This window comes from Solanum stenotomum, chromosome 5, assembly GCF_019186545.1.
Source record: "Solanum stenotomum isolate F172 chromosome 5, ASM1918654v1, whole genome shotgun sequence".
In the NCBI taxonomy this organism is placed as follows: Eukaryota; Viridiplantae; Streptophyta; class Magnoliopsida; order Solanales; family Solanaceae; genus Solanum; species Solanum stenotomum.
The window spans coordinates 62,102,068-62,119,164 of NC_064286.1; the positions used below are offsets into that span (position 1 = coordinate 62,102,068).

Below are 17,097 nucleotides of genomic sequence, written 5' to 3' on the forward strand. Positions count from 1 at the left end.
CTACGTTCTTGATGATTTATTTACTTGTATATATATATATATATATATATATAAATCGGATCATATTAGAGCTAGTTTCCAAGTATTTGGAGCTAGAATCATTGGAGGAACCCTAGAAAAGCATGCCCATGGGCTAAAGAATGGGATGAAATATCCATGTCTTACTGTCAGTGGCAAAGTCAGAATTTTCATTAAGCGAATTTGAAATATGAAGAGGTCAAAGAAATTCAACATTTATATATATAAGATGAATTAAACTTTGAGTATAAGTATAATTTTCGTAAACACAAAGCAAGAGTGAATGGAATAAGTTAATGAGAAAACAGAGAAAAACTGCAATTTTGTTTGCGTGACTGACCTCAGCACTAATAAAGAAACATTTATGTAAATGTTTGCTCATATATTAACTACAGACAAAACATTACAAACTTGTCAATTAACTGAGAAAATGATCAAAATGGTCCTTAATGTATGGCTTTGATTTCATTTGGTCCTTAATGTATGGACTTGATGAAAATGGTCCTTTATGTATCATAAATTGTGATCAATTTGGTCCTTAACCCTAAAATTAATATTTTATTTTATTTTGCCGTCAAAATACACGGAATATGTAAAAGATGCGCTCGTTCAAGACTTTCCTTCCCCTGTTTCCAAAAATTCCAAAACGGCACATCAATTTTTTTTAACCAAAAGGGCAAAATCGCTCCTGACAGAGCGATTTTCTTCTGACAAAATTGACGTTGTTACTCCTTTAAAAAACATAAAAATCGTTGCTGGTCCAAATTTTTTATTTTTTTTCTTTAAAATCGCTGCTGTGATTTTTTTTTTTAACAACGCTGCCCCAACATCGTTTAAAAAATAGAAATAGCTGCTATAGCAGCCATTTTCTTAAAAAAGTTTAAATTTTTTTTATTAAAAATTCCCGAGGCGAGGACTGCTTAAAAAATAATGGGAAATCGCTCGTTAATTTTTTTTAAAATAATTGCTGCCATTAAAATTTTAGGGTTAAGGACCAAATTGATCACAATTTATGATACATAAAGGACCATTTCCATCAAGTCCATACATTAAGGACCAAATGGAATCAAAGCCCATACATTAAGGACCATTTTGATCATTTTCTCTCAATTAACTTACAAACTTTTAAATCGTCGTCTAATATTTTTACATAAAATTTTCAGTATATTCAAAAGAGATCTTTACATTGTAATCTAAAAAGTCTATAAATTACAAGAGAAATATTTACTAAATAACCGTCACAAAAAGGGTTAGCCAGTGAAAATTCCACTCTATAGTTAGGTAGTTACTTAATACTTATTATGCGTTCTCATGCTCTTTTTCGGTTAATTAAGCAGACCAATTAGCTCATTGTTAGGGTACCAAATATACTAACTGATAAATATAGATAGAAATTAATGGATTAACTGTTACTAGAGAAACTTTCTTACATCATGATGGAGAGCTAACCACAAGTTAATTTTATAAATTAAACCTTCGTCTCTAGTGCATATAATATTTACGCTTATAATAATTTTAAAAAAAAAACGTGATCTCTAGTGCTTGCTCATATTGTTAGTCTCAAACCATGATAAAAGAGGTGGTTTTCGGTAAGTTAACAAGCAATCTAAAATTAGTCAATATATGATTAATCAACTTTAATATCGAAAATAGTATTGGAATGAATAGAGGTCTACATAAGTGTCGAATGAATATTGAGGATTCATAACCCAATCATAACTTGATTGAGACTAATGCCTAGTTATTTTTGGATTTGAAATCATAGATTCATTTTGTGATCAACGGGACTCAGACAAGAAACCTATATCTTACCCACCAAGTTTTTGCTCTGATTGAATTTCATGCATCGTAGAAGCTAAAGGAATATGCAAACTTGATAAGAAAGTTGAACTACAAGGGTGCACAAACATTAAACTGCAAGCACTCACATATTTTAGCCCATGTTGCTCGGATACTTCAAAAACGTTATCACACTCATGTCAGATTCTTTAAAAATGCATAGCTTTTATCACACGCACCTGATAGTATTTTTGAAAAGTTTGAGCAACATAAATCTCAGTAGTATACCTGGAAAAAAACATGTCATCTTCCGGAAAATGAATAATATTACCCAATATGATACAGAACTCAATGGATGATTGCGAATTCGCGAAGAGTACAAAAGACAGTGTCTTATTATTTTCAGAGTAGGAGCAATATGGTGCATGTACATAACCTAGTATTAAAAGGTCAAACAATCACCTGAAATGTATATATACAAGGTGTATAATACAATATGATATACACGTACACGCTATATACGTCTAGAATGAATACTGGCGAAGTTTTGCTTTTCTAGTTCTATACATTAGTGAACAGATTTATCTCAATATACAGCACACTGACTAGCTATTCCTGTTTCCTTTCAACTTCCAGGCTAATCTCATTCCGACGTGTGAAAGGAAGAGTAAATGGTGGATTATACTGCAAGATAAGTACAACAAATATGCAGCTAGTGAGTTACTTTAGTTGCACTAGGCCAAAATCTGTTCTCCAGGAGATATTGTAAGAATAATTGAAATGGTTCTGCAAATATACCTGTGCAACTTCTACCAAGGCACCATCTTTTACCTGAAACTCTGCATCTCCCTTTAGTGCAGTTCGAAGTCTTGATTCTCGAGCTTTAACTTCTTCGTCATTCACAAAACCTTCATCGGAATCAAATGAGAGAGGGCTAGCTATGTTAGGATACAAAACTTGTAAAACAGAATTACTAAATGTTTTTTCTTTTGAACTCTGAATTGATCACCGCCATTCGTCACAGCAGGCTTATAGGACATTAAAGAGAGAAACGGATGTACAACTATGTACAAGTTTCTCTCATATCATAATAAGTGAATTGATCAATAAAGTACTAAGTAACTTTACCAAGATCTACCAATGAGACAGATCCCCGCTTTCTGACTACAGATGTTGAATTTCAAGAAAACTTAACATTCCATCTTGAACTTTGTATTGACATACTGATTTATGAAGTTACAAACCTGAAAAAGCAACAACTGCGACAGTTTTCCGAGGCACCTCTTTGATAGTTACAGAGGAATCCTTCGGTAGTGGCAAGTCCGAACCATACTTGGAGGGCATGACGAAGGACATCCTCCACTTTTCCTGATCTTCCGCCTAATGAAATTCCTAATGAGATTCCAGTAGGTGTAATTTTTTGAGAAAATACGAGAGCAGGAAATAAATATAACAACTATATACATCATCTTTTTTTCCTTTTTGGTGGGGATGGGGTGGGGTGTGGAAGTGTTGATCACTAAAATATAGGATCAGACATAAGCTAAAGTGATTTTTTTCTTTTCTAGAATGGAATAATGCTGGTTTTGAAGTTTCCCGGAGCAAGAAATTCTTATAGGATGTCTCCACATAGCATAACCAGAGAGACACACAACCTATCGCTAAGGGAGTGCCTATTTCCACATAATATTGTTTTTTTCTGTTTCAAAATGTTGTTATCAGATATCCATTTATGAATGACTAGAAAAATGTGTTATTGTTTGTATAGAGGATTGGATGTGTATATTCATTCAGACGTATAATCTTTATAATGTGGAAGATTGTTCTCTCTGACTGTTAGTCCATTCTAAACCTGTTCTGGAACTAAGATTGGACATCGACAATACATGAACTAGCCTAAAGGCACATATCAGATGCGTGCGTGCAAGTATCTGATAGCGGTTCGTGCAGTTTTTTCTTTAATTATTAGTGTAATTTGAAAAATTGGAAAGAAGTACCCAACACTCAAGTCACACCCCTCAGGTACAGGTACGGCAAGGCAATGAAGGATCCATGCAGCACTTATGTTGTTGGGACCCTTCAAAATTACTGTCAGGTGTGTATCGGATTCTCCAAAAACTATGCATTTTGGAGGATCCAACACAGGCGTGGCAGCATTTTTAGAGGGTCCGAGCAACATAGTGCAACATAATCAAAATGTGGAATCAAATAGTTTCCCGTTCTCCTAGATATGGATTTGCAATAGTACCATCCGAGAATACTACAGGTTCAAACAATAAGAAGCCACAATGTTTATGTGAGAAAAATATTATTGAATTGTTGTTGTGTACATTATTACATTGAGACCCTATTTATAGACCCTAGAATACAATCCTTTACCAAGTAGGATACTATTTAGTATTCCTATTTCTATTTCTATTACTATTCCTATTCTAATAGGATTGTATAAACCTATTCCTATTTTAATAGAATTGTATAAACATATTCCTATTCTAATAGGATTGTATAAACCTATTCCTATTCTAATACTCCCCCTCAAGCTAGTGCATACAATTCATGTACCTAGCTTGTTACAAATGTAATTAACACGAGGACTGATGAGGGGCTTGGTGAATATCTGCAAGTTGATCACTCGACTTCACAAAATTGACAATCAATCTCAATGTGCTTGGTCTTCTCATGAAATACTGAATTTGATGCATAATGCCGATAAAACACAGAGTGATAAAATTACAGTGTTGGAACTTTCCAAACCAAACTTGCAAAGACTGTTTCAGACCATAGAGTGACTTACGTAATCAACATACAAGGCTACTAAACTCCCCCTGAGCAACAAAATTAGGTGGTTGCTCCATATAGACTTCTTCACAATGCAACGGTCGTAAGTGCTCAAAATCTAGTGTAAAGTATATGGATCATGTTGGAATCAATAGAAGAGTCGATATCAGACAAGTCACCGAAAAACTAGCCAGAACATGCTCATATGCCGGAGTATTAGATTTGATGGCTAAAAGTGGTCACAATCTAAGAAATAAAATTATATGGGTAGGGTCGGAATGATGTCACAACCCAACTAGAAAATAGAAATAATATAGGATAGTTCGAATTGATGGAACGACCCTATTGAAAAAGAGAAATAATATGGGTAGGGTTGGAATGATGGCACAACCCTACGCAAATCAGATTTGAGGAGTCACCGAAAAGACGAATGGAACTATGCAAATCAACTCTGAGAAGTCACTGAAAAGACACATGATGCTATGCAACTCAGATATGAGAAAATAGTTCAGAAAAATCCACGGTACTACACAAATTAAATATGAAAAGTAGTCCGGAGAGATGCACGATGCTACGCAAATCAGATATGCAAAAAAAAAGGTAGTCACCGGAAGGATGTCACGGTGCTACACAAATTCTATATGAAAAAGTAGTCACTGGAATGATGGCACAGTGCTACACAAAAAAGTAGACACCAGAATGATGGCACGGTGCTACAAAAATTCAATATGAAAAAGTAGTCACCGGAATGATGGCACGGTGCTACACAAATTAGATATAAGAAAGTAGTCACCGGAATGATGGCACGGTGCTACACAAATTAGATGTGAGAAAATAGTCACCAGACAGATACACGGTGACCCAACTTTTGCTAACATAATCATTGGCCAGACGGGCAGCATATATGGGTGCCACCCGCCGGCAGCGGAAGCTCTTTAATTCTCTACCAAGTTCGTAGAGGCTCTGATACCATGTGAGAAAAATATTATTGAATTGTTGTTGTGTACATTATTACATTGAGACCCTATTTATAGACCCTAGAATACAATCCTTTACCAAGTAGGATACTATTTAGTATTCCTATTTCTATTTCTATTACTATTCCTATTCTAATAGGATTGTATAAACCTATTCCTATTTTAATAGAATTGTATAAACATATTCCTATTCTAATAGGATTGTATAAACCTATTCCTATTCTAACAGTTTATATTTCATATGTACCTGATCTGGCATATGGGCCTAGCACATAATTGAAAGATCCTCAAATCTCATCTAAAATACATTTCGGCTTTTATCAAATCCACATCAAGAACATAAATGTGTTTTCCTTGTGAATTAGGTAACTAGATGATGTTCTTTTTCCCAATAGAATCAGTAAAAGTCAGCATTTCCATTTGGCGACATGACGTCATTATTAGAGTAGTTCTTCATTTATCATTTCTCAAGTTATGTAGTGACTCAACTCCATTATTTTATCACTTTATTACTTTTATTAACACCGTGCATCAATATCCATGTTAGTAGTCCCTCTTACAGGGTATCTCCAATGTCCTGAGAAAAACACAATATGTCTACAAAGGTAGTGCACAGAAAAGAGTCGAGCAAAAAGCATGTGTAATAGAGTAACCAAGCTATCTGTCTTGAGTGAAGCAGTAAATAATATGCTGTAAAAGAACTAAAACGGGAAAACAATGATCAGTTTAAGTGTTGTACCCTTTTAGTTATCACTGGAGTAGTCATTTCCATTTTCTCCCCATCAGATTGAGTTCTACGAGTGATTACGGGTGTCGTCATTGCCATACTCTCCTTCTTCATGTTCTAGAAGTCATCAAGAAACAGAACAAAGCCAAAAAAGGCTACCATTACAAAGTGGTTCGAGGCGATCTAAGGTTGACTCTATAAGTACCTTGAACTACCTTACCAAACAAGTACTCAGCCAATGTGTTGAAGGATTGAGATGCACCATTTAAGTCAAACCCAGACTTCCCAGGCATTGTAGCCTCGGCAACAAAGTAAGGCTGTTTAAAGTCACAATACTACTTTAGATAAATGAACAAAATTATAATGAAAAGAAAGATGGTTAAAAGGATAATCAGGAATTATTTTTTATCAACATAACATAAAGAGATGTCGGTGAGTAAAGTTCTAATAATACAGCATGTCTATAGTATGGTAGATTAATGCTATTAAGAAGAAATATATGCACCATGATAACACAGTGACTGATGGTCTAGAATTCAGGTTAAACACAAAGGACTATTTACCAAAAGTTAATGTCAATGACTTTCAAACAACAGGATCCACGGCTTCAATACGAATAGAGAGAGCTTATGACATGCTTAAATCTAGGTGATCAAACAAAAGTTAGAATGTAACATGCTTATTTCAAGAAACTGCCACCTCCGATTTCTAATCATGTCTTAACACTTGAGTCAATATTGCAAACATGTTTCTCAAAATTGAGGAAACTCCTGAGCTGTGATCACCAGACTGTTTCTGTCAGTTTCTTTCTGTTCCAGAAAACATTTGGATACCAAATATCTTTCAGGTTCCTATTGTTTCTTTTACTTTCTTATTGATAGATCATAGACATGCTGACTCTTACCTATAACTGTCACTCTCCAGTTGTGGCATATACAAAATGATCAAACAACATCACTCTCCTCTTCCAAGTGGATGCATTGCAGCTATTTGAAATCCATTAATGCTTTTTTTTATGACCATAAAAAGGTTAATAACATATATGAACAAAGGTCCAATTCTTCAAAAAAAAACGTCGAATCAATTTTATACCAAAATCTGCAAAATGTATCTATTGACATGACTTAGTAAAATCACCAACCAATGCTTTATTTTGTATTATACTATTAGTAACCTAGATCGCTTCGAGAGAACTCACTATAATCACCATATATCAAGAAATACTGACTAAAGGATTCTTTGTGTGAGAACATGTAGCTGGTACAAGCAAATTTAATAAATAATGTATCTTGCCTAAGATATGTTTCCTCATCACAAGTTTTCCCCTCTATCTTCAACATATTTTTGATGAAAGTTCTAAACTTATTTTTTGTCTGTCAAATATTGCTCCTCTTTCATCTAGAACGAATCCCCGTGATAAAGTGCAGAAAAGGTGCATATAAATCTCGATGCTACTGGAAAAAAAAAAGTATGAATAGAAATTAGTCACAGCACAGATACCTCGACTTCTCTTATCTCATACTGATCAGTAAGTTTTAACACCTTGAATTTCACTGTCTCCAGATCCGGCACTTCATGAAGATGACAGTGATATGAGTTACGTGGACTGATTTTAACCATCTAAAATATCATTGAATATAACAATCATAAATAGATTGAAAAAGTATACCAGACATCAAAGCTTCCTCTAAATTCCGACTTTCGAATATCCTCTTCGGAAACACGTATTTCGCGGTTTCATTCGCCAATTCCGTCAGAACTGCCAACAATATAACAATCAATCAATCATTTAACATCTTTCTCATCCCAAAACTAGTTAAAGGACTAAAAAAACAGAATCAAATTGAGTGAAATACTAATAAAATACGATTAACTGAGGAATAAGGAATTGCAGGGAAAAACTTACGTTTTTGAGAAAGAGAAGAGGTTTGGGAGGCGAGAGCGATGACAAGGGAGATTCGAGCTTCGAGAGCTGACATGCCGTTTCTCCGCTGCGCCGGAGCAGAGCTGCTTCTGTTTACTGCCATAGATTTGATCGGCGAAGGTCTTATTCTGCTTGTGGATGGAGGAGCAAAAATGGAAGAAGGTGAGAGCAGAAGCATTTTTAGTTTTTTACGTTGCAGTGTTTTAGGCTCTTATTTTCGCTCAGGGGAATAGATAATTCGGAATTTAGTCTTCGGCGTAATTTTATTTATATTTATAAAATTGCTGTCACGTGATTACGAGTTTGGTGAAAATAATCTTCTATCATTAGAATACGAGTTTGGTGAAAATAATCTTCTATCATTAGAATTTAGAAAGACATATGCCTGATAATTTGAATTTATCATTGTCTTTCTTTATGAATTTTTATAATATATGGATCAAAATAAATATGAAGAAAAAACTAATAAGATATTATAAAGATAATAAATAAAAGGTTGATACATTTCCACCTTAAACTGAATAGAAAAAGGCCCAAAATAGCACGATGAACCAATGTGAATGAGTGTAAGCACAAATTACCATTATGCTATTGTCCTACAAATTATCAACACATACATCACTCGCTATAACTCTTTATCTTCCACAAAACATTCATTAACATAAGATTCTTATTCTACCTCCAACCCCTAACTTGAGTCGTGTGATGAGTAACTATCCACGATTCAGAGAGCACTTATAGTCCGCACTGATGAACAGAAGCACCCCCTATCAAGCAAGAAGGAAGCGGATCTTTCCCACAGTGGAGTCACTACCGCCACAGAGTGACATGCCAAAGGCACATAACAAGAAAGCCAACCCAAAATAATTGTAAACAAAGTCTCCAGCCAATGTAAGCTTTATCAGATCCAAATTTGTCTTCAATCCTAGTCTATATTAAGCATGAAAGCAACATCCTCAGTAGTCACATTTCCAGAGGGGCGCGCCCAGTATGGACAACCTGTAGTATCCACTGTGAATCTGCCAAGAAAAACAGCAGTATCATTTAAGTCCGAAAGCAAATATAATGCGTGTTCCACATTAAACAATTCAACTAGGTATTAAGCAAAACATGAGATGGAAATAAAAGAACTACTCCAATTCACTACACTTGGTAAAGAATTAGGAGAATCACAGCTATATCACAAAGGTACCCTGAAATAACATATGCCTTATGATATTCACAATTTAAACATCCCGAACATAACACATAAGAATATAACAGTGCTTATATTCTACTGCATTACAAGTTCTTTCTAGGATAACTCGATAAACAACAAATTGTTTGATTATGCTATTCGGATACAGAATAGTCATGTAGGCTGTAGCAGTGGTACCCATTTTTGAAATACAAAACCAGTGGCTTAGACAACAGGCTGCATCGAAGAGTTATAGTTCATACACTTCATTAGCTACAATTGTCTTCTTATTTTGCAGTCTACCTGTTGAACCAACTTCCTCCATCTTCCGGGAATCAGAGATAGATCCCACGAACTGCATAATTATTTATATGCTGCCACATTACTAGGAGAGAAATATCATAAAAGAGTTCACACCAACAATTTGAACAAGCTTACTCGACTTAAAAAGTATAAAAGGAGGGAGTAAAAACATTGCACAAAAAGCAGCTAAAATGTGTAAGTAGCTTAAAGATAGTAAAACGAATCTACAAACAATTGTCGATTCTGAATAGCAAACACGCAACTGTATTGAATAACAATGGTGTCTGAGCAAGCTTGCACGACTATTTTATTAGTTTATGCTACCTCCTGCCAGCACAAGTATTGAGCAAACCCACACTTAATCCAACAAAAACCAAATGTATGAGAGTGGAATAAAGTACTTAACTGTTCATATTCATAAATGCTTCAGATGTAACTTGAGTGAATTTCACAACAATAGTAGTATCAGGATTCTTTAAAGCAAAAAAAAAAAACTAGGGCACAATAATATGTTTATCGCCGTCAGAAAAATTAGGGGAAACATGAACTAAAACTAGAGGAAAGAAATTCCGAGCAACTTATGAGACATCGCCGGCGGAGACCGACAAAACAAATACAGATTTTTCTACCGGAGCTCAGCGCCGACGACCGGCAAAAAAATTTGGACCATTTCTCGATTTGTGCGTGTCATCCTTGCGCAGGGGCCATGCTAATCTTCTCTGTATCGTTCCAATTTTATCGGATGTCCCCGAAGGGACGAACTCTATTGCTGCGCTACGGTTCTTAGGGTACTGTAAACTTCTCTCTGTGCTCGATGTGGGAGAAACGTAAAAGAAGATATAAGTCGAGTAAATGTCGTTTTGGGTCCTTAAGTTTCGAAAACCAAATATTTAGTCCTATTTTTGGAATTTTTGTTTCAACATCAGCCCCTGAAGTATTTATTTATCCACGTAATGAAGTTACTTCTGAAGATGTATAAATTATCCTTAATTTTTGTAAATATTATCATGTATTTAGATTTTTGACAGATTTTCAAATAATCAACACAAACAATTGAGTTATTATCGTAATATTTGATTCATTATTTGTAATTAAGAGAAGTACCCCTAAATTTGATGTTGGAAACTTGGATGAATAGGATTTGTTCTTGAGCTCTTGGTTCATGTCTTTAAATGAAAAAAAAATCTTAATAAAAGTTTCTTTTTAATAAATCATATGCGACACAAATTTAGATTAATTAAATTCCGAAGGAACAAACCTTGGGATGAAAACATAAAAAGTCGTTTGGTTCAAAGACGAGTTATACTGAAATTAGTTGAGATTAATTTAAAATTAGTTATCTTGTAATAATTATTTTTTATTATTTGAATTGTTATATTAAAAATAACATACATAGTATAAATTTTATAAAGAAATTATTTTTCCGTAAGAATATCATCCACCTTATATGGTAGAAAAAGGATTTGGGGAGCCTTATTTAGCAACTAGATTTGTTTGGCTTGAATAGAAAATTGTACGTAACATTTCTGCCTGATAAGGATCACTGTAAATATACCTACCTAACATTGTTCACAAACATCTTGTTATGTTCGAATTTCATTACCAAACTATACAAAAAGAACTATTTATCATCCAATGTGCTCTCACGATCTTCACTAAGGCTACGTACACATCACCCTTCTCAGATTCACTCGTGAGATCACACTGGATTTTTCGTTATTGTAACGCCTCCCACGATCAAGATTCAAGAGTGGGCTCACCAAAAAGGAGGGGACATGATTGTAGCTCGCACGTGGCTCGCCCTACACCGGACCCAATCTGCAAAATGACAACATAGAAATGAAGTCTGAAAAGTGAATACTAGAAAATCCCTCAATATGTGTCGTAGACAAACGACCTCAGCGGGTCAGGCCTCAGAGTTGAGCAGGAGTCATGGAAACATAACGCATGAAGGAAACAATTTCATAAATTAAGTCTTGCCGTTCAAACTCAAACACAAACACAATTTACACATAAAGCACATTAGCTCATCACAGTTCTCCTATCGACCAGATAGACAACGATATACCAAGATTGGAACTCACGAATCTAATCTTCCTCCCAACCAATAAGACAATGATATACCGGGATAGGAACTACGAATCCAATCTTCCTCCCAACTCGGAGACAGGCAAAACACAAATAATAGAAAAATGAGTTTTCAACTCCAGCTTTATATTATCTCATAAATTCACAGCATGTATTATTCGAACAACCCTAGGACCTTCATTGAAGTCCTCTTTTTTATCTACCTTAAATGTTCTCACTGCACGGAAATACTTCATAGTTAAAGAAGGGGGGAAATTGCTTATATGTCACAAACGTTACTGGATGACAAAAAGCTCACTGAGCATTCAAGCACAGTAACTTAGAACATAGATACTTCTCGAAATGCTCAGCTTAGAATAGCTGCAAGTTAGTATTGTAGTTTCTTCTTGCAGAGAGAGAGATACCATAAAGGAATTTACAACAATTTGGATGAGCTTCTTAAACTTGAAAAATACAGTAGGATGGAGAAAATCAATTGCAAGAAGCAGTTCAAATGTGCAATGCAGATTAAAGATAGTAGAACGAATCTACAGAAAAAATTGACGATTCTGAATAGCAAACAAGCAACTATACGAACATGATTATTTGGTTAGTGGATAATGGGGAACAAAAGATAGTCGAAGTGCTTGGATTATTTTTGGTGTGTGCGGAATTTGGACTTGAAAGGGGATTTGGGGGAAGGGATGTGTGATACCATGTAGTCATGACTCATGAGTAATTAATACACCTTTGACAAGCTATTACTTAATGACAGTGATTTGGCGGTAAGCTTACGCACACCTCGACTATTACACTTAATACTTACTACCTCCCACCAGCACAACACAAATACTAGATAATACCATTCCCTCAACATTCGTCACCATTCCCTTAACATTCGTCTAACGAAGAAGAGCACATCCAAAAATGTTAAATCTCACTATATCCTGACCACCAAAAGGCCTTTTTTTCCCCTTGATATCACAGTTTTACATTTACATAGGAAAACCACTCCAACCAGTCTGATAGATGCCTCAACGCTCGTTCATCTCATCATTATCTGGTTCATTTGCAGTGAAGGAAGAATTGGCACAAACAAAACTGATAATTTCTACATGTTCCCCAACTAAACAATTTGCTCGAATGACAGATCAAATATTTTGCAGAATCAAAGAAAAATCAACAATTTTCTCCATAACATTTTCATAGTTAACGTGCATAATTTTATCAAAGCTTTAAAGATTGCACCTTTAATGATCATTCCGATTCTTTAACCCTCTTTCCTAAGTGCCCTATTTAGATAAAATTTCATTCCAGCATTCATTATTACTTAGTTGTCTACATGTCCTGTTTAAAAATAGTGAAATACAAGTATCAACAACAACATCCCCAATGTAATGCCACAAGTGGAGATGGTAGAGTGTACGCAGATCTTACCCTATCTATCTTCGACCATAAACCATAAACAACCTTAGAGGGACAAATAAATCTTCAACCATAAAGGCTACCAGCATTCATTGAACACCATCGAGATTGTAACACACTTACTGAGTCTCCACCTATAATTTTAGACTTTTGAAATACAGGATATTCAGCAAAAAACAAAGCAGGATATTTACAACATTTCCTCAAAATTTGTTTATCTTCAAATTTGCTCATATTCTCATAAATGTTTCAGATGTAACATGAGTGAATTTCACAATAATAGTAATATCAGGATTCTTAGAAGAAAAAAAACAAACTAGGGCACAATAACTTGTGTATCACTGTCAGCTAAATTAGGGGAAACAGAAACTAAAATAGAGGAAAGAAATTCCGAGCAACTTACGAACCCTCGCCGCCGGCGATCGACAAAACAAATACAGAATTTTGTACCGGAGTTCAGCGGCGACGACCGGCAAAAAAATTTGGACCATTTCTCGATTTGTGCGTGTCATCCTTGCGCAGGGGCCATGCTAATCTTCTCTGTATCGTTCCAATTTTATCGGATGTCCCCGAAGGGACGGACTCCATTGTTGAGCTAGGATTCTTAGTGTGCTGTAAACTTCTATCTGAGCTCGATGTGGGAGGAACGTAAAAGAAGATATAAGTTGAATAAATGTCGTTTAGGGTCCTTGAGTTTCGAAAACCAAACATTTAGTCCTATTTTAAGAATATTTATTTCAACATCAGCCCCTTAAGTATTTATTCACGTAGTGAAGTTCCTTCTGAAGATATCAAAATTTTCCCTCATTTTTTGTACTATATTATCATAGATTTTTTTTTTTGACACTTCTTAATGAGTCAACACAAACACTTGAGTTATCATCTTAATATTTGATTCATGATTAACCAAGCGAAATACCACTAAATTTGATGTAATTGGGAACTTGGGATGAATAAGATTTTGTCCTAAAATGGAAAAAAAGAAGTCCTGATAGAAGTGTTTTTCCCTTTCATAAATGGTACATGACACAACTTTAGATCCATTGGATCCCTAAGCAGGGACAAATCTTTAGACGAAAAACATAAAAAGGTTGTTTGATTTGAAGACAAGTTATACTAAAATTAATTATCTTGTTATTATTTCTCAGGTTTGGATTATCGTATAAGAAATAACATGCATCGTATAATGATGAACATTCGTGCATGACCAAATTATACAAAAAGAATTATATCATTCAACATGTTCTCACAATCTTCATTAAGTCTACGTACAAATCACCCTCCTCAGACCCAACTTATGGAATCACACTGGATTTGTTGTTGTTGTGACGTGCTCCCACGATCAAGAGTGGGCTCACCAAAAAGGAAGGGACGTGATTCTAGCTTGCATGTGGCTCGCCCTACACCGAACCCAATCTGCAAACAACAGCATACCAATGAATTCTGAATACTAAAAAAAGCCCTCAATATGTGTCGTAGCAAAACGACCTCAGCAGCTTAGAGTGGGGCAGGACTCAGGAGTCATAGAAACATAACACATGAAGGAAATAATTTGAACTAATTAAATCTTGCAGTTCAAACACAATGTACAGATAAAGCACATTGGCTCATCACAATTCACAAAGTATCAATATCAATTGAATCAATCCTGATGGTAATTGAATTTATATACAAAAACCGGTGATACATTACCTCGGGATACCATCCTCAATGAATGGCCTTTCCTCTCGACAAGTTAGACAACGCTAACAATATAGCAGGATAGGAACTCACGAATCTGATCTCTCTCCTGACCAGTTAGACAATTATATACCCAGATAAGAACTTATGAATCCGATTTTCCTCCCAACTGGATAGAGTCCAAACACAAACAATAGAAAAATGAGTTTTCAACTCCATCTCAATTTCATAAGTTCATGGCATGTATTATTCTTACAACCCTAGAACCTTCATTGAAGTCCTTTTTTTCATCTTTGCCATAGGAAGGCGCCACTCCATCTTCAATGTTCTCGCTGCAAGGAAATACTTTATAGTTAAAGAAAGGAGGGGAAATTGCTTATATGTCACAAAGGTTACTGGATAAGAAAAAGCCCACGGAACATTGAAGCACAGTAGCTTAGAACATATATACTTCCCAACAAGCTTGACTTTGAATAACTTAATGATATGTAGTCATGTGTAATTGTTCTTTTTATATGTAATACACCTTTGACTAGCTATTCTTTTACGACAATGATTTGCGGGCTAGCTTACAAACACCTCGACTATTCCATCAAAATACCTACTACCTCCCACCAGCACAACACAGATACTATATAATCCCACATATCCACCAAAAAACCATAAGTATGACACAATTCTCTCACTATTCAATAATGTTAAATCTCACCATATCCAGTTCACCACCTATAAGACCCCAAAAGGCTATTTTTTCCCTTGGTGTCACAGAATTTTACATTCATACAGGAAAACCAGTGCAACATGTCCAGTAGATGCCTCAGAGTTCATTCATATAACTATTATCTGGTCTATTAGCAACGAAGGAAGAATTGGCACAAAAAAACTGATGATTTCTACATGTTCCCCAACTAAACAATTTGCCTGAATGATAGATCAAATATTTTGCCGAAATAAAGAAAAACGAACAATTTTCTCCCTAACATTTTCATAGTTAATGTGCATAATTTTATCAAAGCTTTAAAAATTACACCTTTAATGATCATTACAATTCTTTAACCCTGTTTCCTAAGCGCCCTATTTAGATAAAATTTTACTCCAGCATTCATTATTACTTAGTTGTCTACATGTCCAGTTTAAAAACAATGAAATACAAGTATCAACAACAACGTACCCAGTGTATTGCCACAAGTGGAGATCTACGAGTATACGCAAATCTTACCATACTGTAGAGGGACAAATAAATCTTCAACCATAATGGCTACCAGATATTCATCGAACACCATCGACATTGTAACACACTTGCTGAGTCTCCACCTATACTTTTCACTTTTGAAATACAGAATATGCAGCAGCAAAAACTAAACAAAGAGTGATCTTTACAACATTTCCTCAAAATTTGTTTATCTTCAAATTTGCTTAATTTGCCTATATTCTCATAAATGTTTCAGATGTATCATGAGTGAATTTCACAACAATAGTAATATCAGGATTCTTAAAAGCAAAAAAAAAAAAAAAAAAAAAAACTAGGGCACAATAATATGCTTATCGTCGTCAGCTAAATTAGGGGAAACAGGAAATAAAACAGTCGAAAGGAATTCCGAGTACTTACGAACTCTCGCCGGCGGCGACCGACAAAACAAATGCAGATTTTGTACCGGAGCTCAACGCCGACGACCGGCAAAAAAATTTGGACCATTTCTCGATTTGTGCGTGTCATCCTTGCGCAGGGGCCATGCTAATCTTCTCTGTATCGTTCCAATTTTATCGGATGTCCCCGAAGGGACGAACTCCATTGCTGCGCTACGGTTCTTAGGGTACTGTAAACTTCTCTCTGTGCTCGATATGGGAGAAACGTAAAAGAAGATAAAAGTTGAATAAATGTCGTTTTGGGTCCTTGAGTTTCGAAAACCAAAAATTTAGTCCTATTTTAAGAATATTTATTTCAACTTCAGCCCGTTAAGTATTTATTCACGTAATGAAGTTCCTTCTGAAGATATCAAAATTTCCCAATTTTTTTTTTACTATATTATCATAGATTTAGATTGAAATAAATTGATTATTTTAATAGAAATTAAACCCTTCTCCTATTAATAAATCTTACACAGCATAAATTTAAAATAGTCCGTCCCAAATGAATATAAAAAATTCAAGGGGAAACTATTAATAAATTAGAAAGACATTTAATTGAAAAAATAGAGGAACTTACTGATCTCTACGTAAAATTGTATAGTGTATAATTCAT

The 17,097-nt window shown here is 35.0% G+C and overlaps 1 protein-coding gene, 3 long non-coding RNA genes and 3 other non-coding genes across 9 annotated transcripts; all 7 read right to left on the minus strand.

Annotated features, from left to right (window-relative positions):
* Positions 1-2,239: 2,239 nt before the first annotated feature.
* On the minus strand, positions 2,240-8,414 carry LOC125865969 (heme-binding-like protein At3g10130, chloroplastic). Of its 2 annotated transcripts, XM_049546245.1 has the most exons (8): positions 8,186-8,413; positions 7,949-8,038; positions 7,780-7,850; positions 6,495-6,596; positions 6,292-6,396; positions 3,042-3,177; positions 2,596-2,705; positions 2,240-2,481 (listed from the first exon to the last, which is right to left on the minus strand). In XM_049546245.1, exons 1-8 carry the CDS (start codon positions 8,379-8,381, stop codon positions 2,407-2,409), a joined length of 885 nt encoding a protein of 294 aa, XP_049402202.1. In that variant the 5' UTR covers positions 8,382-8,413; the 3' UTR covers positions 2,240-2,406. The 2 variants fall into 2 exon arrangements, with proteins under 2 accessions (XP_049402202.1, XP_049402203.1); XM_049546246.1 differs by lacking the exons at positions 2,240-2,481; positions 2,596-2,705 and adding an exon at positions 2,759-2,825 and having other exon boundaries at positions 8,186-8,414.
* Positions 8,415-8,659: 245 nt separating this feature from the next.
* On the minus strand, positions 8,660-10,490 carry LOC125865525 (uncharacterized). The gene is made up of 2 exons (XR_007446354.1): positions 10,313-10,490; positions 8,660-9,222 (listed from the first exon to the last, which is right to left on the minus strand). It is a non-coding gene; the product is annotated as an uncharacterized LOC125865525 (long non-coding RNA).
* LOC125866456 (U6 spliceosomal RNA) lies at positions 10,339-10,441 on the minus strand. Its single transcript, XR_007446514.1, has one exon. It is a non-coding gene; the product is annotated as a U6 spliceosomal RNA (small nuclear RNA).
* Positions 10,491-11,415: 925 nt separating the features above from the next.
* Positions 11,416-13,793, minus strand: LOC125865576 (uncharacterized). Its single transcript, XR_007446364.1, has 2 exons — positions 13,579-13,793; positions 11,416-11,501 (listed from the first exon to the last, which is right to left on the minus strand). It is a non-coding gene; the product is annotated as an uncharacterized LOC125865576 (long non-coding RNA).
* LOC125866457 (U6 spliceosomal RNA) lies at positions 13,652-13,754 on the minus strand. Its single transcript, XR_007446515.1, has one exon. It is a non-coding gene; the product is annotated as a U6 spliceosomal RNA (small nuclear RNA).
* Positions 13,794-14,324: 531 nt separating the features above from the next.
* Positions 14,325-16,733, minus strand: LOC125865346 (uncharacterized). 2 transcript variants are annotated; one of them, XR_007446347.1, is made up of 3 exons: positions 16,027-16,733; positions 14,868-15,187; positions 14,325-14,591 (listed from the first exon to the last, which is right to left on the minus strand). It is a non-coding gene; the product is annotated as an uncharacterized LOC125865346 (long non-coding RNA). The 2 variants fall into 2 exon arrangements; XR_007446346.1 differs by having other exon boundaries at positions 16,465-16,729.
* LOC125866460 (U6 spliceosomal RNA) lies at positions 16,537-16,639 on the minus strand. The gene has a single exon (XR_007446517.1). It is a non-coding gene; the product is annotated as a U6 spliceosomal RNA (small nuclear RNA).
* Positions 16,734-17,097: the final 364 nt, after the last annotated feature.